This window comes from Eriocheir sinensis, chromosome 55 (assembly GCF_024679095.1).
Source record: "Eriocheir sinensis breed Jianghai 21 chromosome 55, ASM2467909v1, whole genome shotgun sequence".
NCBI classification, from domain to species: domain Eukaryota; kingdom Metazoa; phylum Arthropoda; class Malacostraca; order Decapoda; family Varunidae; genus Eriocheir; species Eriocheir sinensis.
The window spans coordinates 3598471-3624427 of NC_066563.1; the positions used below are offsets into that span (position 1 = coordinate 3598471).

At 43.7% G+C, this 25957-nt stretch overlaps 2 protein-coding genes and 2 long non-coding RNA genes across 5 annotated transcripts in view; 3 read left to right on the forward strand and 1 right to left on the reverse strand.

Annotated features, from left to right (window-relative positions):
* Positions 1-11754: 11754 nt before the first annotated feature.
* Positions 11755-15769, forward strand: LOC126983845 (uncharacterized). The gene is made up of 3 exons (XR_007736266.1): positions 11755-12356; positions 15347-15532; positions 15649-15769. It is a non-coding gene; the product is annotated as an uncharacterized LOC126983845 (long non-coding RNA).
* Positions 15770-16247: 478 nt separating this feature from the next.
* LOC126983908 (uncharacterized) lies at positions 16248-19711 on the forward strand. Its single transcript, XM_050837116.1, has 2 exons — positions 16248-18062; positions 18221-19711. Exons 1-2 carry the CDS (start codon positions 16946-16948, stop codon positions 18994-18996), a joined length of 1893 nt encoding a protein of 630 aa, XP_050693073.1. The 5' UTR covers positions 16248-16945; the 3' UTR covers positions 18997-19711.
* Positions 19712-19748: 37 nt separating this feature from the next.
* Positions 19749-25957, reverse strand: part of LOC126983907 (uncharacterized) — a 13203-nt gene continuing 6994 nt past the window's right edge. Inside the window, exons 2-5 of one of the 2 annotated variants that reach the window (XM_050837115.1) lie at positions 23183-23415; positions 22700-23143; positions 22008-22190; positions 19749-20367 (exon numbers count right to left, since the gene is read on the reverse strand). In XM_050837115.1, coding sequence (XP_050693072.1) covers positions 22064-22190; positions 22700-23143; positions 23183-23415 — 804 coding nt within the window. In that variant the 3' untranslated portion in view covers positions 19749-20367; positions 22008-22063. Of the gene's footprint in view, positions 20368-22007; positions 22191-22699; positions 23416-25957 lie in introns of both variants that reach the window. The other variant, XM_050837113.1, reaches the window with a different exon arrangement.
* LOC126983909 (uncharacterized) lies at positions 22201-22584 on the forward strand. The gene is made up of 2 exons (XR_007736290.1): positions 22201-22380; positions 22483-22584. It is a non-coding gene; the product is annotated as an uncharacterized LOC126983909 (long non-coding RNA).

Below are 25957 nucleotides of genomic sequence, written 5' to 3' on the forward strand. Positions count from 1 at the left end.
GGGTGATAGGACAGAGCCCTGTGGAACGCCACTGTTGATAGGTTTAGGGGAAGAGCAGTGACCGTCTACCACCGCAGAGATAGAACGGCCGGAAAGGAAACTGGAGGTAAAGGAACAGAGAGAGGGATAGAATCCGAAAGAGGGCAGTTTAGAAAGCAAAGACTGGTGCTAGACTCTATCGAAGGCTTTCGATATGTCTAGCGCAACAGAGAAAGTTTCACCGAAACTGCTAGGAGAGGATGACCAAGAGTCAGTTAAGAGAGCAAGAAGATCGCCAGTAGAACGCCCCTTGCGGAATCCATACTGGTCAGATAGAAGATTAGAAGTGGAAAGGTGCTTTTGAATCTTCCGGTTAAGGATTGATTCAAAAGCTTTAGATAGACATGAAAGTAAAGCTATTGGGCGGTAGTTTGAGGGATTGGAGCGGTCACCCTTCTTAGGCACAGGCTGTACAAAGGCATACTTCCAGCAGGAAGGAAAGATAGATGTTGATAGGCAGAGACGAAAGAGTTTGACCAGGCAGGGTGTCAGCACAGAAGCAGTTTTTAAGGACAATAGGAGGCACTCCATCAGGTCCATAAGCCTTCTAAGAGTTGAGGCCAGAGAGGGCATAGAAAACATCATTAGGAAGAATCTTAATAACAGGCATAAAGGAGTCAGAGGGGGGATGAGTAGGAGGAATATGCCCAGAATCGTCCAAGGTGGAGTTCTTACAGAAAGTTTGAGCGAAGAGTTCAGCCTAAGAGACAGATGAGACGGCAGTGCTGCCGTCAGGGTTAAGGAGAGGAGGGAAAGAGGAAGAAGTGAAATTGGAGGAGATATTTTTGGCTAGATGCCAGAAGTCACGGGAAGAATTAGAAGAAGCAAGGTGTTGACATTTTCTATTTATAAAAGAAGTTTTGGTAAGTCGGAGAATAGATTTGGCACGATTCCGGGCTGAAATGTGTAGATCAAAGTTAGTGGGAGTTCGAAGGCTCTGGAACCTTTTGTGAGCTGCCTCTCTATCTTTAATAGCACGAGAACAAGCATGATTAAACCAAGGCTTTTTAGCATGAGGAGTCGAGAAAGTACGTGGAATGTATGCCTCCACTCCAGAGACAATCACCTCTGTGATACGCAGAGCACACACAGAGGGGTCTCTCTCTTGGAAGCAGTAATCATTCCATAGGAAATCGGAAAAGTACATCCTCAGGTCGTCCCACCGAGCTGAAGCAAAATGCCAGAAGCATCGCCTCCTCGGTGGGTCCAGAGGATGTACAGGAGCGATAGAACAGGATACAGAAATAAGGTTATGATCGGAGGAGCCCAACGGAGAGAACAGTTTGACAGAGTAAGCAGAAGGATTAGAGGTAAGGAAGAGGTCTAGAATGTTGAGCCTGTCTCCAAGGCGGTCGGGAATACGAGTAGGGTGCTGAACCAACTGCTCTAGGTCGTTGAGGAGAGCAAAGTTGAAGGCTTGTTCACCAGGCTGGTCAGTGAAAGAGGATGAAAGCCATTGAAATCTCCCAAGATGGAGATTTCAGCGAAGGGAGAGTGGGTCAAGATGCGCTGCACTTTAGAGTTCAAATAGTCAAAGAGTTTTACATAGTTAGTAGAGTTAGGTGAGAGATAAACAGCACAGATGTATTTAGTAATAGAATGACAATGAAGTCTTAGCCAGATGGTGGAAAATTCAGAAGAGTCAAGGTCGTGGGAACGAGAGCAAGTGATGTCGTTGCGCACGTAGGCGCAACATCCAGCTTTGGATTAAAATTTAGGATAGAGATAGTAGGAGGGAACAGAGTAGAGGTTGCTGTCAGTAGCCTCAGAAACCTGTGTTTCGGTGAGGAAAAGAAGGTGAGATTTAGAGGAGGAGAGATGGTGTTCCACAGAATGAAAATTAGAACGGAGACCGTGAATGTTGCAGAAATTGATAAGGAGGAGGTTCGAGGAGTTATCAGGACACCTCTCAAGTCGGCAGCCAGAAGGGGAGTCCTCACTGGGGGAATTTATGGTCCACGCCCCAGGCGGGGACTCCGAGGCAGTTATTTTTTTCGCCATGTTGAATTTTGAATTTTGGGAAAAGGTGTGTGTGTTTTGTGAATGTAGTGTGGTGTAGAAAGAAGAGGAACTGTCTTTAGAGAGCATGCTGAACTGCTCTCTGGTGTTGATGAGACAAAAGGGAAACGGTTAGTGAGGACATGGGAAGGGTCTTTGAAGGGCTTCAGCACCCTCCTCGCTTCCCATATATCCTCACCGTGAGTAGCTCACGCCCGTTCGGTAGGTGTCTTCCTACCTACTCATATATATATATATATATATATATATATATATATATATATATATATATATATATATATATATATATATATATATATATATATATATATATATATAAAACACAGTGTATACGATATATATGATAATGATATTGATGCCTTTATCTCGTTCATAGGAACATTCGTGGAGATAAGGAATATAGATTAAAAAGCAAATAGTACGTACATAAAAAAATAATGACAACAGCAACAAAAATGATAAATTGTAATAATAGAAATAATAACAGTAATAATCATAATATTACTTGTAATCATAGTAATTGTACTACTACTAATGATAATAATAATACTGATAAAGTAATTAGTGTAATAATAATAATAATAATAATAATAATAATAATAATAATAATAATAATAATAATAATAATAATAATAATGAGAAGAAGAAGGAGAGAGAGAGAGAGAGAGAGAGAGAGAGAGAGAGAGAGAGAGAGAGAGAGAGAGAGAGAGAGAGAGAGAGAGAGAGAGAGAGAGAGAGAGAGAGAGAGAGAGAGAGAGAGAGATAGAGAGAGAGAGAGAGAGAGAGAGAGAGAGAGAGAGAGAGAGAGAGAGAGAGAGAGAGAGAGAGAGAGAGAGAGAGAGAGAGAGAGAGAGAGAGAGAGAGAGAGAGAGAGAGAGAGAGAGAGAGAGAGAGAGAGAGAGAGAGAGAGAGAGAGAGAGAGAGAGAGAGAGAGAGAGAGAGAGAGAGAGAGAGAGAGAGAGAGAGAGAGAGAGAGAGAGAGAGAGAGAGAGAGAGAGAGAGAGTAGTTTACGCTACAAAATCATGCGTTTTCTCTTGACGACTTCCGCTCACGTCACCTGCTGACATCACAATGCTGCGCGCGGTTGGACCGTCTCTCTTCTGTTGGCCGTGGTGCAAGCAAAGTCTATAATATATACCAAGTCAAGTCATACGCAGCTTTGTGGGAGGAGACACGGCCGAGGCGTGGCTTATGCGTGACGTTGCTTGGAGCCAAACTAGAGAATGTAGAAACAGGGATTTATAGGAAACGAAGAAAGGCGGACTAATTTAAATCAATAACTTCAACATGACCCCTCTCACACCCCACACCGCCGTTTGCAGGCATTGGAATTACAGTCACGCATATCACAATAAAAAATGCATATTTTTTCGTCAGTGGCTTGCCTGAATTCGCGGTGAAAGAAGGCGAGAATGCACATCCAAAGTACACACACGGCCGCAACTTTAGTCACCCGTGAATTGGCTTCAAGTGACGTCATCCCGCTGTTCCGCACCAAACCGCCCCATGCGCGTGCTGGTCGCAGTTTTGAAGGCAGAGTGACTTAACTTGCTATATATAGACTTTGGGTGCAAGCGTAAGTAGATTTGGAGACGTGTTGCCTCGACGCCGTTGAGCAGTGATAAGAGCAACGTCACCAGCCCCATATCCGTTGCTGTGCCTATCTATCTACCAACTTACCTACTTACCTATCTACTTATTATCTACTTGTGTCTACTTGTCTGCTTGCTTACCTACCTAATTGTCTATCTACCTACCTGCCTCACTACATAACTGCTTACCTACCTACTTACCTAAGTATCTAACTAACTAACTATTTTCCTGCCTATTTACTTATCTAATTAATTACCTCCTTGTCTGCCTATCTACCTACCAATCAGACTACACACACACACACACACACACACACACACACAAACAAACAAACATACTAAACACTTTCCTGGGAGTATGTATTATAGCTACACACCGCCCCAAACCCTCCAGAGCACTACTGAAAGCCTGAACACAGCATAACAAACATTCTTGCGCAACACCCGGGAGACGCCATAGATCGATCATGCAGTTATTCCCGCGATTTTTACGAGACTTGTGCATTAAGATAAAAATTAATAAAGAATAGACCCACCGGTGAGTACGTAATAAAACTAAAGGTATTGGATGAGAAACGAAGAGCAGCGAGGTGGACTTTCTTATGACTAATTCGAAAGAAGAATTAGGTAGGAGGGTGAGCGAGGAAAGAAAGGAGTGAGTGACAGAACAAAGGTGACGAAACTGAGAATTAATGGAGAGAGAACAAGAAGTATGGAACGCAAGGGAAGAGTGAGGAAGATCAGGCAAGGTGGATATTTTTTTTCTCATAACTAAGGTGCAAGCGTGAAATGAAAGGGGGGTAAGCGAGGAAAGAAAAGGGTGAGAGACAGAACAAAGGTGATGAAAACGAGAGAAAAGGGAAAGAAAACAAGAAGTATGAAGAACAAGAAAGGGAGTAAGGAAAGGTCAGGCACGTAAAGAATAGGAAAATAAAAGAAAGGACAGTTGTAATATTTTGTCCTTACTGTTACAGAAGACAACTAACATATAAACAAAAGAGATTATGTAAAAACAACGCCAAAACACGCGCCTTCTATAAAAAAAAGTCATCAAAGAGTTGCCGAATGTAGGTTTAGAGTTGTCCTGATCATCCAATCTTGAAATAAAGTGTCATAGGATGTCAAGCAGAAATAAATTAATAGAAAACAAGGCTTGACTTTTTTTGTGAATATGATAAAAAAAAATGATCACGGGGTTATAGCTCAATGAATACTCTCAGTTAGGTAAGAAGAAAAGTGAAGAAGTTAGCACAAGTAAAAAATAACGATGGAAAAGGAATAAGAACTGAGAGTAAGTTAGAAAGAAATGAGTTGGAAAATACTGAGCACGGAAACTAATATAAACAAATGAAGGCGTACACGTAAAGATATATGCCCAATGAGGTAATACAAGAAGTGCGAATGACAACTGTAGTAAAAATAAGGGGGAGGAAAAGTAGCAAGCACAGGGAGTAAGTTAGTGAGGAAAAAGTTGGAGAGGGAAACTAATAGAAACTGATTGATTAAGACGTTGCAAGTAAATATACACCTTCATATAGACAAGAGAAGGAAAGTAATAAAAATAAATAAGAGAAAGTACAGAAAGTTAAAAATTAGCAAGATTCAAGTTGACACAAGGAAAACTTAGAAAATTATTAGGATGCTGCAAATAAATATACACACTCAGGCAAGAAAAGAAATGAGAAAGATTCTACGAGCAATAAAGGGGGAGAAAAAAGAAAGGACACAGAGTAAATTAGGAATATATGACCAGGAAAAAGTTGGACAAGGAAACTAATAAAAAACCGATGAAGACGTTACAGTAAATATACACATTTAGGCAAGAGAACCAAAAAAAAAAAAAAAATAGCGTAAGTAATAAAAGAGGAGGAAAGGAGAAAGACCAGAATAAGTAAAAAAAAAAAAATGAAAATTGATTAGCACACTCCATCTTAATACACACGTTCAGTTAGGCAAGGAAAGAAGTGAGGAATATGGAGCAAGTAATAAAGAGGATGAAGAAGAGAGAAAACAGAGGATAATAGACCAAGGTATAAATCAACAGGAAATATCTTTGAGAGGAAGTGACGAAAAAAACTGATTAGTTCGCTCAGTTAGGCAAGACAAGAATTGAGATAGTGCAGGCTATTAATAGGGAGATAAAGGAGAGGACAGGGGGCAGGTTGCAAAGAAATAGACAGGAAGTAAATGGACAGATAAAACAACAGAAAATGATAAAGACGTTTCAATTAGGTTCAAAGACAGAAAAATGAGAGAGGAGACATAATAAGCAGGAAGACAAGGAAAAAATAGAGAAAGAAACGTTAATTTAGGGAGAAATTAAGAAGAAATGATATGATGATGATATGGTGGTGGTGGTGGAGTATATATTGAACAGAGATTAAACGATACAAATAGATGAAAACTTTACAACTAAATTTATATGCTCATTTAGATAAGGTAAGTGAAAAAATGCTCAATATCATTAACGGGGAAATATAGATAAGAAAAACTGAAGTAAAAGAAGAGAAAATAATAATGCGATACAAACAGATTTGAAAATTACAACAAAATTCACGCGTTCATTTAGACAAGAGTGAAAGAGATAGGCAAAGAGTAATAGTGGGAAAAAGAAGAGAGGATTAATGGTAAAGAAAGAAAATTAACAATAAATAACTGGACAAAAACAACAATAGAAAATGATGAAAACTCTAACACTAATTATATTATCAAAGCTCATCAAGATAAAAGAGAGAGTGGCAGATAAGAGAAGAGTAATAACCGGAGGAGTAAAGGAAAAGGACAGAGGGTGAGTTAGAAATAATACAAGCGGGAAAGTACTGGGCAGGAATAAAGCAATAACAACAGAGCAGACAGGTAAAGGTGTGAAAAATACAGGTTAACTAATAAGGGCATAAAAGGAGGAGGACTGAGATTGAAGATTTTGGGTAATTTAGAATGAAAAATAAACAGACAAATATTGAATAGATAGAGATTGATGGCACAGATTACAAATTACACGTTCATCTTCTTGATATAAATAAAACCCACACTCGCAGACGATAGAGGTATATTTTTACCAAACAGTTTCGGTGGACACTGCCACTCCTGGGGAAGCAGCCATTTGTTATGTAAATGTAATGATTACAAAAAACGTAAGGTTACTGAGGCAATGTGAATAAAGAAATATAATAATTTTAATTTGTGTGGGGGCAATTTCAAGCTAGATCCGGTAATGAGGTCACTGGTGGAGAAGTCTCTAGCGTTGGGGCGGGGAGGTGACCTTACTTCCCTCTGTTTGACCTGACGGGTAAGGGTTCGCCCACCCCTCCTCCCTGTCTTGCCCCTCCCATATTTACCCGTTCCTTTTTGTATATAAGAAGAATGTTAACCACTATACCTACTTCTTCTCTTCCTTCACACCACTGAAGATGGCGGCAGTGTCCACCGAAATTGTTTGGTAAAAATATACCTCTATAGTCTGCCAGTGTGGGTTTTATTTACAGATCACAACTAAATGTACATGTTCAATTAGAAAGGAAATGGAGTTAGTAAGATTAGACAAAAGTATTACGGATAGAGGGTGGGCGGACAAAAAGAAATGAACGGAACAAGGCCGGAGAGAGAGAGAACGTGCTGGATCGGAACATATTGCAGGGACGAAAGTAAATACACATGTTCAGTTAGAGAGGAAAATTAGTAATAATAAGATTACAGTAATAAAAGAAAGAAGAGAGAGAAAGGACAGGCAAAGAGGTTAACAGGAAGAAAAAACAGAAGAAAGTGACCTAGAGGAAATGATTGGATCATATTGAGGCAACATTCTTTACAAGATCAATTAGACAGGAAATTCAGTTAAAATATATGAAAAAACACAAAAGTACAGAGAGTTCAATATTTTTTTTAACATCAAAGGAGGCGGCTCAAGGGCAAGAAACAAAAGCAGGAACAAAAAGGCCCGCTAGACGCTGCTCCAGTGAAGGAAAACAGAACAAGAGGCCAAAAGAAAGGTCAATTACTGGTGGAGGTGTCCTGATACTTTCTTCTTGAAAGAGTTCAAGTCGTAGGCAGGAGGAAACACAGACGTAGGAAGGCTGTTCCAAAGTTTACTAGCGGAAGGGATAAAAGAATGAAGATGCTGGTTAACTCTTGCAGAAGGAATTTGGACAAAATAAGGAGGAGCTCGGGTAGAAAGTCGTGTGCAGCGGAGCCGCGGGAGGGGGGAGGCGTGCAGTTAGCAAGTTCGGGAGAGCAGTCAGCATGAAATATCGATAGAAGATAGGAAGAGATGCAACATTGCGGCGGAATTAAAGAGTTAGAAGACTTTTAGTAAGAGGAGGAGAGATGATGAGACGAAGCGCCCTTGATTCCACTCTGTCCAAGAGAGCTGTGTGTGTGTGGAGTCCAACAACACATGAGATGCATACATAGACAGAAAGAGATGAAGAGAGCAAGGCTGGACAGGGAGAACATGACGCGGACAAATTACAACGTCAAAACTCCATGCACTCGTTCAGTTCCAAGAAAAGGAGTTATGAAGATAAGATAGAAGTAATACTGGACAAAAAGAGAAGGGACAGGCGGAGAGATTGACAGAAAAAAAGGAACCCAACAAAGCTGAATAAAGGAAATTCTAGGAATGGATTAAGAGGCTCATTTAGACACAAAGATAATAAAAGAAAATAAAGGAGGAAAGAACAGGTTAGGTTAGGTAGAAAAAAATTAACTGAACAAAACTGAACAGAGAAAATTATAGAAAAGGATTAAGGGGTCCCAACTAAATGCTAACGTTCATTTAGACAGGAAATGGAGTTGGTGAGATAATACAAGAGAGTTAAGTGACAGAGGGTGCGGTTGACAGAAGGAAATGAACAGAACAAGGCTGGACAGTGAGAGCATGCTAGGAACAGATTACACGGTCAACTCTAGGTCCAAGTTCACTTCTAAGAAAATGAATCACGATAATAAAATAAGTGTAACAAAGGAGATGATGAAGCAAGTATTAAAAGAATGGCATTGAAAAGATAAGGCAAGGAGTTGAGAAGAGTGAAAGAGAGTTTAGAAGATGAGACAAGGAGTTAAGAGGAGTATTAGAGGAGAATAGAAGGTGGTTAAGAGATGTATAGAAAACGAGACGAGCAGTTAAGAGGAATGAAAGAGAAGTAGAGAAGACGAGACAAGGAGTTAAGAGGAGTATTAAAGGAGAATAGAAGGTGGTTAAGAGAAGTATAGAAAACGAGACGAGCAGTTAAGAGGAATGAAAAGGACGAGTAAAAGAGGAATTAAGAGGAGTGAGAAGTAAAGACTGGGATAAGAAAAAAAAAGGTTAATAAGAAGCAGGAGTAAAAAAAAGGTCGAGAGGAGTAATAGTAAAGCCAGGAGTAAAATAAAAAATGAGGAGTAAAAAGTAAAATAAAGTGATGAGGAGTAAAAAGTAAAGACAGGAGTAAAGAAAAGTTAAATAATGATAAAAGTAAAAATGAGTTAAGCAAAGCAAGGGGTGTGTCAAAGTGAATCTAAGTATCTAAGTATCTAAGTAATGACAAAGGTAAAAAAAAAAGTTTAATAGGTAGAGACAAGAGTAAATAGGAGTAAGTAAAGACGAGTAAATATAAGTAATGACAAAAGTGAAAATAATAAGTAATCAAGTAAATAGAAGATTAGTAAAGACAAGTAAAAATAAGTAATGACAAAAGTGAAAATAATAAGTAATTAAGTAAACAGAAGATAAGTAAAGACAAGTAAAAATAAGTAATGACAAAAGTGAAAATAATAAGTAATTAAGTAAACAGAAGATAAGTAAAGACAAGTAAAAATAAGTAATGACAAAAGTGAAAATAATAAGTAATTAAGTAAATAAAAGATAAGTAAAGACAAGTAAGAGTAAGTAAAGACAAGTAAGAGTAAAATAAAAATATGAGTAAGTAAAAAAAGAGTGAAAAATATAAGTAAAAAAAAAAAAAAGTGAAAAAGGAGTTAAGACGATAAGAGTAAAAAAAAAAAGGGTTGTAGTAGACCAAATAAGACCGGCGTAAGAAAGAAAAGGAAAGCGAGGAAAGACAGAAGGTGAGGCAGACAGACGCAATATACACGTTCAGATATACGAGTAACAGAGCCGACGGACACACCGCCTAAAGACAGCCCTTGTGCATCACTTGTGCTATTTATGTAATCGGCCATCGCTCCGCTGACTCACCAAGCTATTTCTTCATTACTTCTTCCACACTTATCCACCTGCCTTGATGTTAGCCCAGCCGTCACCGCTGCTGCAATACCCATCCACTGGCTAACGTATCCATCCATTCATCAAATACTTTTATAAATTTCTCGGTACCCTCGCTCTCTCACACACACAGTAGTTCATTCATATTGTAGCGGCACTCCAGGCGTGGATCCCTCAGGCCTCGTGCCGCAGGAGGGGCCGCCGCATCTCTCTGACGTGGGCAAGCTTTCATGGGGGGTTAGTGACCCAGTCTGGCCGCAGGTTACCCCACGTGTCAACGGAACAGAGCAACAAGTTTTGTGGGATTTATATTGAATTTGTTAATATTCTAAAAAAGAAAATCATTTATAAAACCTATACCCCATTTTTATGGAATTCAATTTACACAGTATTTATAAATAGTTTATAGTTAAAGACAAGAAATTTGTTGTTCAGAGTGAAACATTTGGCATTTCCGCGTTCTTTACAGTCTTGTGTCTTAGTGTCTTCGCGAAGTGGAGGAATGTAATTCATATCTGCATCTACTTGACACCTTTCTATCTACTTCCTCTTCCTCTCTCTGACTAATTCATCTTTTTATCTATATATAAAAAAAACTCTGCTCCCACATACTTTTTCACCTGTTATATTTCCTCCTATTCATACTTCTACACCTCCTCCCCCTCCTCCTTCTCCTCCTCCTCCTCCTCCTACTACTACTACTACTACTACTACAACTACTACTGTTATCAATAATAATGATAATTCTAATAATAATAATAATAATAATAATAATAATAATAATAATAATAATAATAATAATAATAATAATAATAATAATAATAATAATAATAATAATAATAATAATAATATGAGTAATAATAATAATAATGATAATAATAACAATAATAATTATAACAATAATAATATAGTAACAATAAAAATAATAATGTTAGTTGCAATTGCAACTATTATTCATAATTATTATTATTGTTATTACTAATATTATCATTATTATTATCATTATTATTATTAGTAGTAGTAGTATCGTTGTTGTTGTTGTTGTTGTTGTTGTTGTTGTTGTTGTTGTTGTTATTATTATTATTATTATTATTATTATTATTATTATTATTATTATTATTTTTAACATTACCTCGGGCGTTGTCATATACATTGTAATAACAATATTAGTAATAGTAAAGAGAAGAGAAATATTCATGTATCATAACATAAACATTTACAACACAAATAATAACAAATCGTTTCGATCAAGGCTTTTGATCATAAAAATGGCTCCATGTTTTAGTGAGCATTCACTTGGTAAATCTGCACCGCCACCACGATACTGGAGCCAAACTGCGCCGATACCGGGTGGAGAACATGTTTTCCGAGCCACACCATCGAGATCATCAAGTCGTGTTACCCGCCGTGCAGCAACAGCGATACCTGGTGCGCTCATCAGCTCACAGAACGTGTCATCGTGAGCTGCTTTGAACCTGTGCCATGCTCCAGCACTGCGGTCATGTCGAGGGCACAACAATATACATTGTAACAATACTTTTTTTTAATTTTAATGTAGATATCTTTACCGTTAAAATTACGAGATCTGCGTACCAACCAACAGTGCAAAGCCCGCAAACCTGCATCATGTCTGCGTCGTGTGTTATATCATCAGATTAATATATATATATATATATATATATATATATATATATATATATATATATATATATATATATATATATATATATATATATATATATATATATATATATATATATATATATATATATATATATATATATATATATATATATATATATATATATATATATATATATATATATATATATATATATATATATATATATATATATATATATATATATATATATTCTTTTTTTTATCCCAGTTGGCAGAAATCCTTCGTATGTGATGTAACGTTTATCAACGAACGAGTTACACGTGGCGTTAAAGATATATTTCGTCCACTTAGTTTATCCAGACAGACGTACAACTTGTTGACACTATGAATTATATACTCTCAGAAGCGCACTAAGCACAAAGCCCCAGCAATTTTTGCAGCGCCGGGCCGCGGGGTGGCGGGAACACTGTGCCGCCAACACACCGTGGAGAGATGACTGCGACAGGTGTCCGCACTGTGGCAGTTATCGCCGGAACTGGACGGTTATGCTAACATGAGGTAGGGAGGGAAGAAGGACGCTGGGAAAGGCCTTTGTCTTCCTGGGGAATAGCAACTAACCGCTTCTCTATTTACCTGTTGTCTTATTAATCCATTCATCTACAGCTTCTCTTATTTACTTATTTGCTCTTCTTTTAGTCATACAGTTTTTCATCAGTCACCTATTTATGTACTCATCACTTGTTCATCCACCTGCTCCACCTCACTCATCACTATCTCTTACTCACTCTCCCTCCCGCCGCAGGGAGGAGCGCTTCAACAACCTGTCTCCGCACCTGTCCTACGCCATCACCAACGAGAGTTCCAATTACCTGCTGTTCGGTGAGTCATGAGTCACGTGGTGGATGCTATGTGTGTTTATCCCCTGTGCCGTCACCACACCACCCCCACCACCACCACCGTCATCATTACTGTTACGCCCGAAGCCCATATGACGTAATTTACCTAGATTTTCAGAAAGCGTTTGATAAAGTTCCTCACGTTAGGCTTATTTGAAAACTGCGTTCCCACGGTATTAACGACCATCTATGTGCGTGGATTCATGACTGGCTCACCGACAGAGAACAACGTGTTCTTAATGGTGAAGCAGTCCTCTCTCTCTCTCTCTCTCTCTCTCTCTCTCTCTCTCTCTCTCTCTCTCTCTCTCTCTCTCTCTCTCTCTCTCTCTCTCTCCTTTATTACTTTCCTCCCTCATCTCTTTCCTTCTGTCTTTACCTTATTTCTTCCTCCTTATTTTCTTCTTTTATACCTTCTTCCTTATTCTTTTTTACCTCTTTTCTCTCTTTCTTAACTCATTTGATCATTCTCTCTCTCTCTCTCTCTCTCTCTCTCTCTCTCTCTCTCTCTCTCTCTCTCTCTCTCTCTCTCTCTCTCTCTCTCTCTCTCTCTCTTCCTACTGTATCACCTTCCACCTTCCCCTTCCTTTCTTCCTCACTCCTCACTCGCATTCGTCCCTCCCTCGTCCATAATTAATGCACCGTCTTTAAGTAACTCATATTGTCATCCATTCTCTCCTCCGATACCTCAGGCCGTTCTACCACCAAGGTATATACCAATCAATCAGTCTCCCTTTCACTACTCGCACTGTTTATATTTTCCCCTTTCTCCCTTTTCTCCTCACTCTCCCGGGGTCTCCCACACCTATTATTATCCCTTCCCTATTCTCGTTTTCCACCATTACTCTTTGTCTGCCCCTCCCTTCCTTTCCCCTTTCACCTTTTATCAGCTTTCCGTACCTTTCCTCACCTTTCTTATAGTACCTTTTTTATAGCTTATAGTGACACCATCTTACATTTCCTCACACACCTGAATAGCCTTTTACCTCTCTTTCCTCTCTAATTTATTCCCTCTCCGCACCCTTTTCTACTTCCCTCCTCTCACCATCCATCACCTGCCCTCCCTCACCTTCCCTCCTCGCCTCTCCTCACGCAGGCCTCAACACACCCGGTTCGCATGGGATCTGATACATTGTTTTTATTCTTTTTATTTCTTATTTGATGATGTTTTCCTCATATTCCTTGCACCCCTAAAATGTCCGTGGAGGAGTAACTTTAAGGTATCAAAGCATGTAGCTAATGTTCTTCGATTTCTGTTTAGTTTGTATTTATTTATTCACTATTATTATTATTTTTACGTTTTCGCCCCTGGCGCCGGTGTCGTGTTCCTGGCTGTCCCCCTATTCCTAGCTATCCTCCCACGAACAGCGCATGCTCAGAAGCGAATGTAAACAAACAAAGACTTGTTGATAAACAGAGCTGGTCTCGCGCGTCATCCCTCGACAGCAAGGCTTTGCTCACTTCGCTAGAACCCCCCCCCCCCTTCATGAACCTCTAGCCCTCTAGCCCCCGCAAAAGATCTGCCAAAATTACGGGCCTGCACATGCACTTCAAGAGGGTTTTTTTTTAATAATAGCAAGATGGTGTTTCCGGAAAATTCACTCATTAATCACCGCATGAAGGCTATTTATTAGCCATTCACTTCACTCATTACAAATCAGAGCGCTGTACTGGATTCATGAATAATTTTCCCTATGAAAGATTAAAACAATATGCCCTCCTGCGCTGGAAAACACTGGGAGAACAGCCATGTTCACGCGACCAGCTGCGTTCACGGATCCGTATTCATAGCGATCCGCCTTTTTGTTTGTAAACAAAACGGACCGCCAGCAATAGGAGGGCAGCCTTAAACGCGACACTGGTAGACTTTCTTTGTGGGTACCTGGTGGTCGGCCCCAGCCCGTTATGGCGCAGGCAAGTGCTTATAGTGGCACCATCTTGCGTGACTCCTGATGCCCCCCCCCCCCCCCCAGCCTCATCTTTGAACCTCTTTTAGAGAGAATCTAGAGTACGGGTTGATAGGCGGTCTTCAGGACAGCAAGTTGGTTGACTGGCCACTCGGCGGTGACTGAAAAATCCCGGCTTGTGGCGGCAGTAAGGATATGGACGTGCGTCGTCCGACACGCCACGCCCGCACGCTAACCAGGCCTCCCCTAAATGCCCTTCCCTTTCCTAAATTTAGTTCTTTCAATTTTCTATTTCATCCTGTTTTATTGTTCTGGCTCTCCTTGTACTTGCTTCTGTTTTTTGTTCTTATGTAACCATCCTCGATATTATTTAATCTTCTGATTCATTTTCTTCATCTTTTTCCCCCTTCTCAAATAAGCAATTATTCTCCACACCTAACACCTGTCTAATCAACACCACCCACCTCCTACCTGCCAACATTTCCAACACTCACGAACAGGTAACACCACCAACCTTCAATGGACCTCCCCCCTGTCTCATCTCCTCACACGCCCTTCCCCAGGTACACATCCACAGGTAACATTGTCCACGCCCTTCCCCAGACACCTAAACAATAATATTTCCTCACGTCTAACTATGTAAGCCCAACGATCTTCCCTTAAACCTGCCCATGTCCCGTCCTGCCCATATCCCGTCCCCCAAGAAACAGCACTCCCTTTCTCCCATTTAAAGCTGCCCATGATCTCCCCATATCCCGTCCCCCAAGAAACAGCACTCCCTTTCTCCCATTTAAAGCTGTCCATGATCTCCCCATATCCCGTCCCCAAGAAACAGCACTCCCTTTCTCCCATTTAAAGCTGTCCATGATCTCCCCACGTCCCTCCACAAGTAACTTCACCCACATATTCCCCTCTGTACCTGCCCAATACCTCTCCACAACTCCCCAGGTAACAACATTCACTTTCTCCCCTCTATACCTGCCTCATATCTCCCCCACGTCTTCCCAGGTAACATAATCCACTTTCTCCCCCCTACACCTGTACAATACCTCCCTATGTTCTTCTCCAGGTAACAGCGCCAATGTCCTTCAGTCCTACGTGTATGAGCGTGTCCAGCCCTTCGCCAGAGTGGCCGCGCCCCTCCCGCCCGAGGCCTGGACGCACCTCTGTCACGTCGTCACCCCCACCACTTACACCCTGTACTGCAGAGGGGAGGTGAGGAGGTGTGGAGGGTTAGGGGCTAAGTGTGTGTAAGGTTGGGTGCAGGGGTGAAGTGTGTGTAAGGTTGGGTGCAGGGGTGAAGTGTGTGTAAGGTTGGGTGCAGGGGTGAAGTGTGTGGAAGGTTGGGTGCAGGGGTGAAGTGTGTGGAAGGTTGGGTGCAGGGGTGAAGTGTGTGGAAGGTTGGGTGCAGGGGTGAAGTGTGTGTAAGGTTGGGTGCAGGGGTGAAGTGTGTGGAAGGTTGGGTGCAGGGGTGAAGTGTGTGGAAGGTTGGGTGCAGGGGTGAAGTGTGTGTAAGGGGTGAAGTGTGTGGAAGGTTGGGTGCAGGGGTGAAGTGTGTGGAAGGTTGGGTGCAGGGGTGAAGTGTGTGGAAGGTTGGGTGCAGGGGTGAAGTGTGTGTAAGGTTGGGTGCAGGGGCTAAGTGTGTGGAAGGTTGGGTGCAGGGGTGAAGTGTGTGGAAGGTTGGGTGCAGGGGTGAAGTGTGTGGAAGGTTGGGTGCAGGGGTGAAGTGTGTGGAAGGTTGGGTGAAAGGTGTATCCCCCCCCCCCATAGTATTCTTCCATTACCTACATCCTATTGTCCTCTTCGTCTTGTCTTCCCTCCCTCTATACTGTCTTCCCTCCTTTAGTTATCCTCTTCTCCCTGTCTTCCTTTTCACCGACACTGACCTTCCCCCTAAGCCACTCCTCCTCCTCCTCCTCCTCATACTGTCTTGCCGTCCTCTCCATTGGTTCTCGTCCCCTCAGGTGCTAGCGGAAGGAACCCTCGACAGGGCCGGTAGTCTGCCCCTCAACGGCACCCTGATCATCGGCCAGGAGCAGGACAGGCTGGCGGGCGGCTTCCACAGGGAGCAGGTAACGAGAAACGATTAGATCCCCTCTGCTTGGCCGTGTTAGTGGCAGTGTTAGTGGCGACAGTAGTAGTAGTAGTAGTAGTAGTAGTGTGCTGAAAATTGAATAAGCGTAAAATATCTGAACCGAACAATCTTTTCACTCTCACACGCATATCTAGCCTCGCGTCTTTAGTCTGGCGTCAAAGAGTCTGAACGTTATACCTCCTCCTCGTCCTCCTCTCCACTCCTGCAGGTTCTTCATGGGGACTTCGCGCAGCTCAGCCTGTGGAGCCGCGCGCTGACCAGCGACGAGGTGATGAGCTTGGCGACTTGTCAAGGGCCCGCGAACGGCGACCTTCTCAATCTCGACGCCGAAGACCCGATGGAGTTCGGTGAAACCAACTTTACTTACGTTGACCTTCAAGAACTGTGCAGGTGAAGGTGAACTGACAGGCTTGAGTGAAGACTGACAGACTTAGGACTAAACAGCAATCCTATAGACTACCGTCAAACTTGTCCCTTCTTCAGGGACTAAGGACTGAGGACTTAAGATTCAGCAGCAATTCTAAGACAACCTTGTAACTCGCCTCTGTTCGCAGGCCGTCACACCGCTACCAAATGATGCCGGAGGCCCGCACCTTCGCGGAGGCACTATCGTTGTGTCAGGTCGTGAACTCGACCTTGGCCGTCCCTGCCTCCCTGGACGACGACCACCGCCTCCACCATGAGCTGCGGCAGTTCGAGGCCGTATGTCAGCCGGGCAGCATCTACAAGTTCTACCTCGGCATTACAGACGAGGCGCGGGAAGGTGAGTGGAGGGACGCCAACACCCAGCAGCTGATCCAGTACAAGAACTTCAAGCCGCAGCACCCACGCGGCGGCAGCGTCCAGAATTGTGGCCAGGTGCTCCCCGACGGGCTGTGGAGCGACGCTAGCTGCGACACGGAGCTGTGCGGCGCCTGCCACGTCGAGGCCACGGAGTTCCTGTACCTGCGCGGCCTCTGCTTCAAGACAGACGCCATGATGCATTTCCGCCTGGGCGGCTACATGGGCGGCCGTCCGGTGTTCCGCGGCTACTACAACCACGTCATCCTGTGGCAGGAGGCCGGCAAGCGGTGGGTGCTGGTGGAGACCGAGACCAACGAGACTCTGGCCTGGCTGACGCTGCTCAACCCCAAGCAATACCCCGTCGGCCTCCACACCTGGACCGCCGCCACGCGCCTCTGTGAACAGCCGGCGGGCAGCAGCCTGCCCCTTAGTCTGTCGCCGTGCCCGCACCACAAGTTCATGTGCAAGTCCGGCTTCTGCCTCGACCACAAGTTCCGCTGCAACTTCCGCTTCGATTGTCTGGACGGGAGTGACGAGGACGACTGCGGCGTGGTAGTGAAGGACCAATCCTACCGCCCCCACCTGCCGCCTCGGGGGCCGCAGGACACCACGCTTCTCATCGCGCCCTCCATCACCCTCACGCGTATCGCCAACATCGACGACATTCGCATGACGCTCAACCTCGAGTTCTCCGTCAGCCCCACCTGGAGGGACGCCAGGCTTAACTTCAGCCATCTCCACCCGGGCTTCAACGCTCTCATCCAGACGGAGGAGGCGCAGGGGATCTGGATGCCGCGGCTGAAGCTGGTGAACCTGGAGGGCGGCGAGTACGAGGTGCTGGAGGAGACGGTGGTGGTGACGACAGCCAACCAGCCCATCCTGCCGCCCGTGGCCTCCGTTAAGCGAGGTGAGGAGGGGCGAGTCTTGCTGCTCAGATACAGTTAAGGCTGAGGTGCCTACTTAAACACACTCTTCCTCACTATCTAATTCTCTCTCTTTCTGTATCTATCTATCTATTTATCTATCTATTTATCTACCTACCTATCTAACCGCCCATCCCCGCAGACCTGGTGTACCCCGGCAATGTCAACAACATCACCATCATCCAGCAGTTCACGGCCAAGTTCACGTGCAGTTTCAACCTCTACGTGTACCCGTTCGATGTGCAGGAGTGCAGCATCGACATCCAGCTGCCGTGGACCTACAAGGACATCGTCGAGTTCTCGCCGAAGAGCGGAGAAGCGAGGTACACGGGGCAGACTGACCTGGCGCTGTACACCGTCAAGAATGTTCTATTCCGGCCACAGACGGCGCCCAACCTGCTGAGCCTCCAACTGGAGCTGCACCGCCGCCAGGGCGTCGTGCTGCTGTCCACCTTCGTGCCGTCCGTGCTGCTGCTGGCGGTGAGCTGGGCTACGCTCTTCGTCCATATGGAGGCGCTCAACGTGCGGGCCGTCATGTCCCTCACGACGCTCCTCGTCCTGTACACGCTCTTCGCTAACTTCTCGAGCACGATGCCCAACACCGCCGCCATCAAGCTCATCGACGTGTGGTTCTTCTTCATCATCGTCCTGCTCTTCTGTAACATCATGGTGCACATCTTCGTCACCTTCGTCGCCAGCCGCTCCGCCTCGGCCAAGCCCTCGCCCAAGGGAGTGCTCAAGATCACCCCACACAGCGGGACGCAAGACGAGCCGCTCAGGTTCTCTCCGCAGCGGGTCATGGCCATCTACCGGATCTTCATCCTCCCGCCGGTCTTCGTCTTCTTCACGATCAGCTTCTGCCTAATGATATACCTGGAAGGGCCGATGGCCAGGGCAGCGCAGCAAGCCAAAGGGTAAACTGATCCGCCACACTAACGGGAAGGAGAGGTGTTGCCTAGCTCATCAAGGAAACAAAATAACGACACGGCACACGCAGCACACCAAAGCCAAGTTATTGACACACTGACAAGAAAAAACTTTGCCTCTCTCCATACAGATACGAGACAGTGAAACTCCGTCAGGAACATATCAAACCAAAGTAATCAACACACACACACACACACACACACACACACACACACACACACACACACATATATATTCGAAAAATTGCGAAATCATTACACCACGGCTGATAAATCAAAATGTAAGATCAACAAAGGAAAAAAGCAACAAAAAATGGTGTTCTCCCACCCTAGAATTCCAAACTAATGAACCCCCTACTCCGGGCACGTGATAAAGTTCAGTGGCGACCCATCCCAGCCAGACAGTCACCCGCCAGCCCAACAAGGTTCCTGTCCACGCAAGTTGGCACTGACACACACACATATCTCCGCAGCTTTAATTAAAAAAAGGGATAACAACAGTACAAAATATGATGCAGCGAACCCTCGATCTAGCTGCCATTCCTCTGATCGTCGCGGCGTATAACAGAGACAGCAACAATAACCACGACGCGGGACCACCAGCGATTACACTCGTTGAAGACAGAGGAAAAAATGCCCCGTGAACTTGGAGCACATCTTTCCGGCTAACAGAGGACTTTTTTCTCCCCTTTTTTTAAATAACATGCTAACGACAGACAACAGAAATATATCGCTTTTTAGCGTGCTCTCTCTCTCCCGCATTATCGTTTAGGAGCGCAGCGAAAAACAAATTTTTGCGCTCATTGAAGAGATTAGAAAACGAGGAGAAATGTCTACCGTTCCTATGATACAGTTTTCAGGCTAACAACAGAGAGGAAAAGCTACGCCATTTTCTACTTTCGGCGTGACATTTTAATGGCAGGAAGAAAAATAAATAATGTTAATTTACGAGACAAACGATGCAAAATGCCCACAGCACCTGTAATATATATATTTTTTTTTGGCAAACTGTAAATTTTCTCTCTCCTAATATTATAAAGTTTCTCTCTGTTCTCGTTGGATTAGTTTTGTATAACTTACGACCACCAAATTGTAAACGTTACGATCCTTTTTCATCTTCCTCATCGATTGCAAGTCTCTCTTACACCAGCAACAACCACAACAACAACAACAGGTTTAATATATTACTACCATCAAACACTACGAACGGAAACACTAACTACCACCTGTCCTAGGCCGAGGGTTGGTACTCGTGAGCCGCAACACACAAGGGGGCGGGAAGGGGGGTGGGGGGTAGGGGGACACACCACGCTCCCTCACTCCCGCCGAGCACCCACACGCCTGTCGCTGCGGGAAGGAGGATCTGTGGAGGGAGAATAGGAGCGTTAAGGCGGCGTCACAGGAGCAAATTCTCGAGCGCAGTGACTGTTTCGGATATATAATGTTACAAAGACTATCTATAAACACGCAATAAAGAGGATAATAACTCCCTTCACTTGTCCTTAAAGGCGTCAAAGCTATATATACAATACTTCAGGTAAAAATTCGTGTTTGTTATTTATTAGGTTTCACGTCAAAAGCGATAAAATATAAAAAGTATGAGAAAGACGGAAAAAAACAGAGGCTAAGTATGTACATCTGTTAGTCGATAAAAACACAAGCTATGGCCATCGCACCCAAACCTAATGGAACGAGACGAGTCATGTGGAGGGTTAGAGGGAAATAGTGAAGGAAGGCGAGATGACTGAGGGACGGAGGAAGGGGGGGAGGGAAGAGAGTGAGGGAGACGGGTGTTATTAGGTAAGGGAGGGTGATATATTCTTAGAGGGAAGAGGAAAGTGAAAGGCGAGATGGTTGAGGTAGGGAGGAAGTGAGGGAGGTGAGTTTCAAGTGTAAAATTTTGAGAGAACAAGGAAAACTACGTTACTGATGTGCGTAAAGAGGAAGGTGTAGATGTGAGCAAAGGAGAGAAAAGAAAGGAGAGATAGAAACCGGGAAAAATAGGTGGGGAGAGCAGTAAAGGTAAGCAGGTAAGTAAGACAGGTGGGTGATAGGTAGGTTTGTAGGTAATTTGTAGGTAGACGGTAGGTACTTTGGTAGGTAAAAAAAAAAATGTCGTTATGAAGACAATAAATATACAAGTAAAAATAAATACATGAATGAATAAGTAAATAAATCAGGAAAAAAACAAAGGAGACAGGTATGTAAGACAGGCAGGTGAGGTAATTAGATAGGTCGACATAGGTTTGAAGTTTGGTAGGTAAAATAATGAGTTGTTAGGAAGACAAAAAGGGGGAAAAATATAAAGATTACGAGAAACCAAAACGCTATAAAGAGAGAAAAATATAGGAAACAAAATGATAAAAGAGAGAACGTGAGGAGTTGAGAAAATAAAACAGAAAAGTAAGAATCACGAAGATGAAAAGAAACATGTACACAAGCAAAACCAAAGCGATAATAAAAATAAAAATAAAAATGCTCCAAAAATCAAATAAAAAGAAAAAGAAAAAACGTAAAATGAGAGAACGTGAGGAGTTAAGAAAATAAAACAGAAAACTAAGAACCACGAAGATGAAAAGAAACAGGTACGCAAGGAAAACCAAAGCGATAATAAAAATAAAAATAAAAATGCTCCAAAAATCAAATAAAAAGAAAAAGAAAAAACGCAAAATGAGAGAACGTGAGGAGTTAAGAAAATAAAACAGAAAACTAAGAACCACGAAGATGAAAAGAAACAGGTACGCAAGGAAAACCAAAGCGATAATAAAAATAAAAATAAAAATGCTCCAAAAATCAAATAAAAAGAAAAAGAAAAAACGTAAAATGAGAGAACGTGAGGAGTTGAGAAAATAAAACAGAAAACTAAGAACCACGAAGATGAAAAGAAACAGGTACACAAGCAAAACCAAAGCGATAATAAAAATAAAAATAAAAATGCTATATAAATCAAATAAAAATAAAAAGTCGAAAAACCACAAGCTAAGTCTATACCCAGCTCCTTACCTCCTGCTGTGGGTGGGGACGGCGGGGATGGGAGCGAGGAGAAACAACAGGGCGAACTAACTCCTCTTACCCCCAAGAATGGAGGAGAGGAAGTCACCGAGAGCTGTGGCGGCGTTTCCGAGGCCTTTGAAGAGGTTGGAGCCGGCGTTGTCCAGGGCGGTGAAGGTCTCGGTGTTACGGAAGCTGTGGGGAGAGCAGTAAAGGTAAGCAGGTATGAAGACGGGTGGGTGATTGGTAGGTGTGTAGGTAATTTGTAGGTAGGTACTTTGGTAGGTTATAAAAAAAAAGTCGTTATGAAGACAATGAATACACAAGTAAAAATAAATAAATTAATGAATAAGTAAATAAATCAGGAAATAAATAAAGGAGACAGGTGTATAAGAGAATGATTTGTTAGGAAGAAAATAAATATACAAGTAAAAATAAATAAATTAATGAATAAGTAAATAAATCAGGAAATAAATAAAGGAGACAGGTGTATAAGACAGGCAGGTGAGGTAATTAGATAGGTCGACATAGGTTTGAAGTTTGGTAGGTAAAAGAATGATTTGTTAGGAAGACAATTAATAGCCAGGTATGTAACTAACTAAATAAATAAATGAATATGTAAACAAATAAATAAAGGAGACACGTAAATAAGACAGGTGGGTGAGAGGTAGACAGGTAATTACTTCAGCCTCAACTCTCCTTACTTGGGATCAATGGTGTGGGTCTTGAACACGTGGTGACTGTGGTGGTGGGGGTGGCCTCCTCCAACATTCACGTCCACCACCTTAGTGAATCCAGTCCTCTGGGTGTCCTGCGGCCCTCCGACATTCACATTGACGCCTCCTGCACCCACGTCCGCCTCCACGGGCTTACGGAAGGAGGTGGTGTGGTGGGGAGCTCCTACACCAACGTCCACTCCGCCACCACCCACATTGACGTCCACGGTCTTGCTGAAGGTGTGGGTGTGCTGGTGGGGAGTTCCGACATCAACGCCCACACCCCCGGCGCCGACATTGACGTCCACGGGTTTGCTGAAGGACGTGGAGCGGTGGTGAGCCCCGGCATCAACGCCCACTCCGCCGCCACCGCCCACATTGACGTCCACAAGCTTGCTCCCTCCATGTCCCCCCACGCCCACGTCCACAAGCCTGCCTCCTCCATGTCCCCCCACGCCCACGTCCACAAGCCTGCCTCCGTCATGTCCCCCCACGCCCACGTCCACAAGCCTGCCTCCTCCATGTCCCCCCACGCCCACGTCCACTCCACGGCCGCCACCAACATTGACGTCCACAAGCTTGCCGCCGCCAGGTCGCCCCACGTCCACGTCGACCCCACCAGGACCGACTTGAACGTTCACGCCTATAGGAGCTGCCACCGCGGCCCCGACACACGCCACCACCACACACCAGGAGGCCAGCATCTGGGAACAATCGTCATTAGCATCAGAATCGATAGTGTAGCAACATACCTACATACTATGAAGCCTTTTCTAGAAACAACCATCATTATCATCATAATTATCATCATAATCATCCGCAGGACACACCTATAGGTCAGCGTTTAAGAGTCCCCTTTAAGGCGACCAGAAGTGGAATTGGACCCTTAACAAACAGCGACGGTGCACTAGTGACTGACAGCCAACACGTTGCAAACCTATTAAACAATTACTTTTCCTCGGTGTTTAATACTAACGGTCCTCCCACCACTACCACCAACACCGGTACTAATGTAAATCCCGAGCATGCATTGCCTAACTTTGAAATAACAACCGATGGAGTCCTTAAAGCCCTCCAATCACTTAAAACAAATAAAAATCCTGGACCTGACAAAGCATACCCTACTCTGCTCAAAGAAACAAAGAGCGAAATACTCTCCTCCCTCACAACCGTATTCAATATGTCCTTGCGACAAGGCATCGTCCCTTCAGATTGGAAAAAGGCTAACGTGACACCGATTTTTAAGAAAGGAGACAAAAAGTACCAGGTAATTACAGGCCCATTAGTCTAACTTCAGTTGTAGGTAAGCTACTTGAGAGCATAATTAGACCACCACCACGAGACAGCCACCCGAAACCACAATACGAAAAACAAAACAAAACACAATAAGAGACATATCAACAGAGCCATGCAAGAATAAAAAAATAAAAACAGCAAGAAACCGCGTCAGTGTCGTTCACAGTGCATAATAAGCAATAGGGAAGGGAAATACTTAGACAAAAAAAATAGGAAAGAGCTGACGACGAATGGCTCGTTTTTATAAGCATCCTTGTTGCATCACTTGTGGCGGCCGAGAAAATGAAAAAAAGGTTGGGCTCGGCAAGGTTCGTTTATGGGTTCTGGGAAGAGTGACGTCAGCGTTCAAGGTGCAGCAGCGGGTACAGGTGAAGCCGTTTCCTTCCTACTTATACTACCTGTTGCGCCCTTGAACCCCTCTCCTCCTCTTCCTCCTTCTCCTCTACCCACCTAACTCCCTCCTTCTCTCCCTTCTAGCTTGTCTCTCCTCCTCCCCCTCCGTTTCCCCATTCTTATCTCCAATTTATCGCCCCCTCAATCTCTCTCTCTCTCTTTCTCTAATTCCCTCCTCCTCTATCTTCTCTCCTATCTTAATTTCCTCCTCTCCCTCCTCCTCTCCCCACCTAACTCCATCCTTACCTCTCTCTAATTCCCTTCACCTCTATCTTCTCTCCCATCTTAACTTCCTCCCCTCCCCTCCTTTCCCCACCTAACTCCCTCCTCTCCCTTTCAATGCCCTCCTCCTCTACCTTCTCTCCCCATCTAACTTCCTCCCCTCCCCTCCTTTCCCCACCTAACTCCCTCCTCTCCCTTTCAATGCCCTCCTCCTCTACCTTCTCTCCCCATCTAACTTCCTCCCCTCCCCTCCTTTCCCCACCTAACTCCCTCCTCTCCCTTTCAATGCCCTCCTCCTCTACCTTCTCTTCCATCTAACTTCCTCCCTCCCTCTCCCTCCTTTCCCCACCTAACTCCCTCCTCTCCCTTTCAATGCCCTCCTCCTCTACCTTCTCTCCCATCTAACTTCCTCCCCTCCTCTACCTTCTCTCCCCATCTAACTTCCTCCCCTCCCCTCCTCTTCCCACCTAACTCCCTCCACTAACTAATAATCGCTCTCCCTTCCTCTTCATCTCTCTCCCCTCTAGCATGTATCTCCTCCTCCCCCTCCGTTTCTCCCTTCTTATCTCTCTCTCTCTCTCTCTCTCTCTCTCTCTCTCTCTCTCTCTCTCTCTCTCTCTCTCTCCGTCATATTTAATTTTATCCTTTACCCCTATCATTACCTATCTCTCCCTCCCCCTCCCCTCCACCAGAGCCTCCAGTCATCTCCCTCCCCCTCTTCGCTATCTCACGGTCTGTCCTTTCTTACCTGTGTTTGCCCTCGTAAGGAATGACTAAGGTAAATATAAATAATGACCACAACCACCACTACAATTACCACTACTACTACTACTACTATTACTACTGCTACAACCATAACCGCAACCGCCACAAGCATCATAACCAGCAGCAACTGTTCTCGTGGTGTGTGTTTGTTAATGTGAAGCCAAATGTGAATGACGAGGGAGTTTTAGCGGGTAAATAACACTCATCGCGCGTTGCCTAACTTTGAGGGTGAGTTAGTATGTTGTCATGTGCTGCCCTGCTGGTTTTTCTTCTTCCTAGGTTCTGTTTGTTTATTTTATTATTCATTTTTATTCGTCTTTTATTTCTTGTCGTTTATTTCTTGTTTGTTTGTTTGTTTGTTGTTCTTGTTTATCTTCGTCATCGTCGTCGTCTTCTTTTTTTTTCTTATTTTTTTTTCCTGCCTCTGTTCTATTTCTTTTTTTCTTCTTTTTTTCTTCTTTTTCTTTTACTTCTCTTTCTTCTTCTTTTCTCTTCTTCTTTTTCTTCTAATTCTCTTTCTTCTACTTTTTTCTTCTTTTTTTCTTCTTCTTCTTCTTTTTCTTCTTCTTC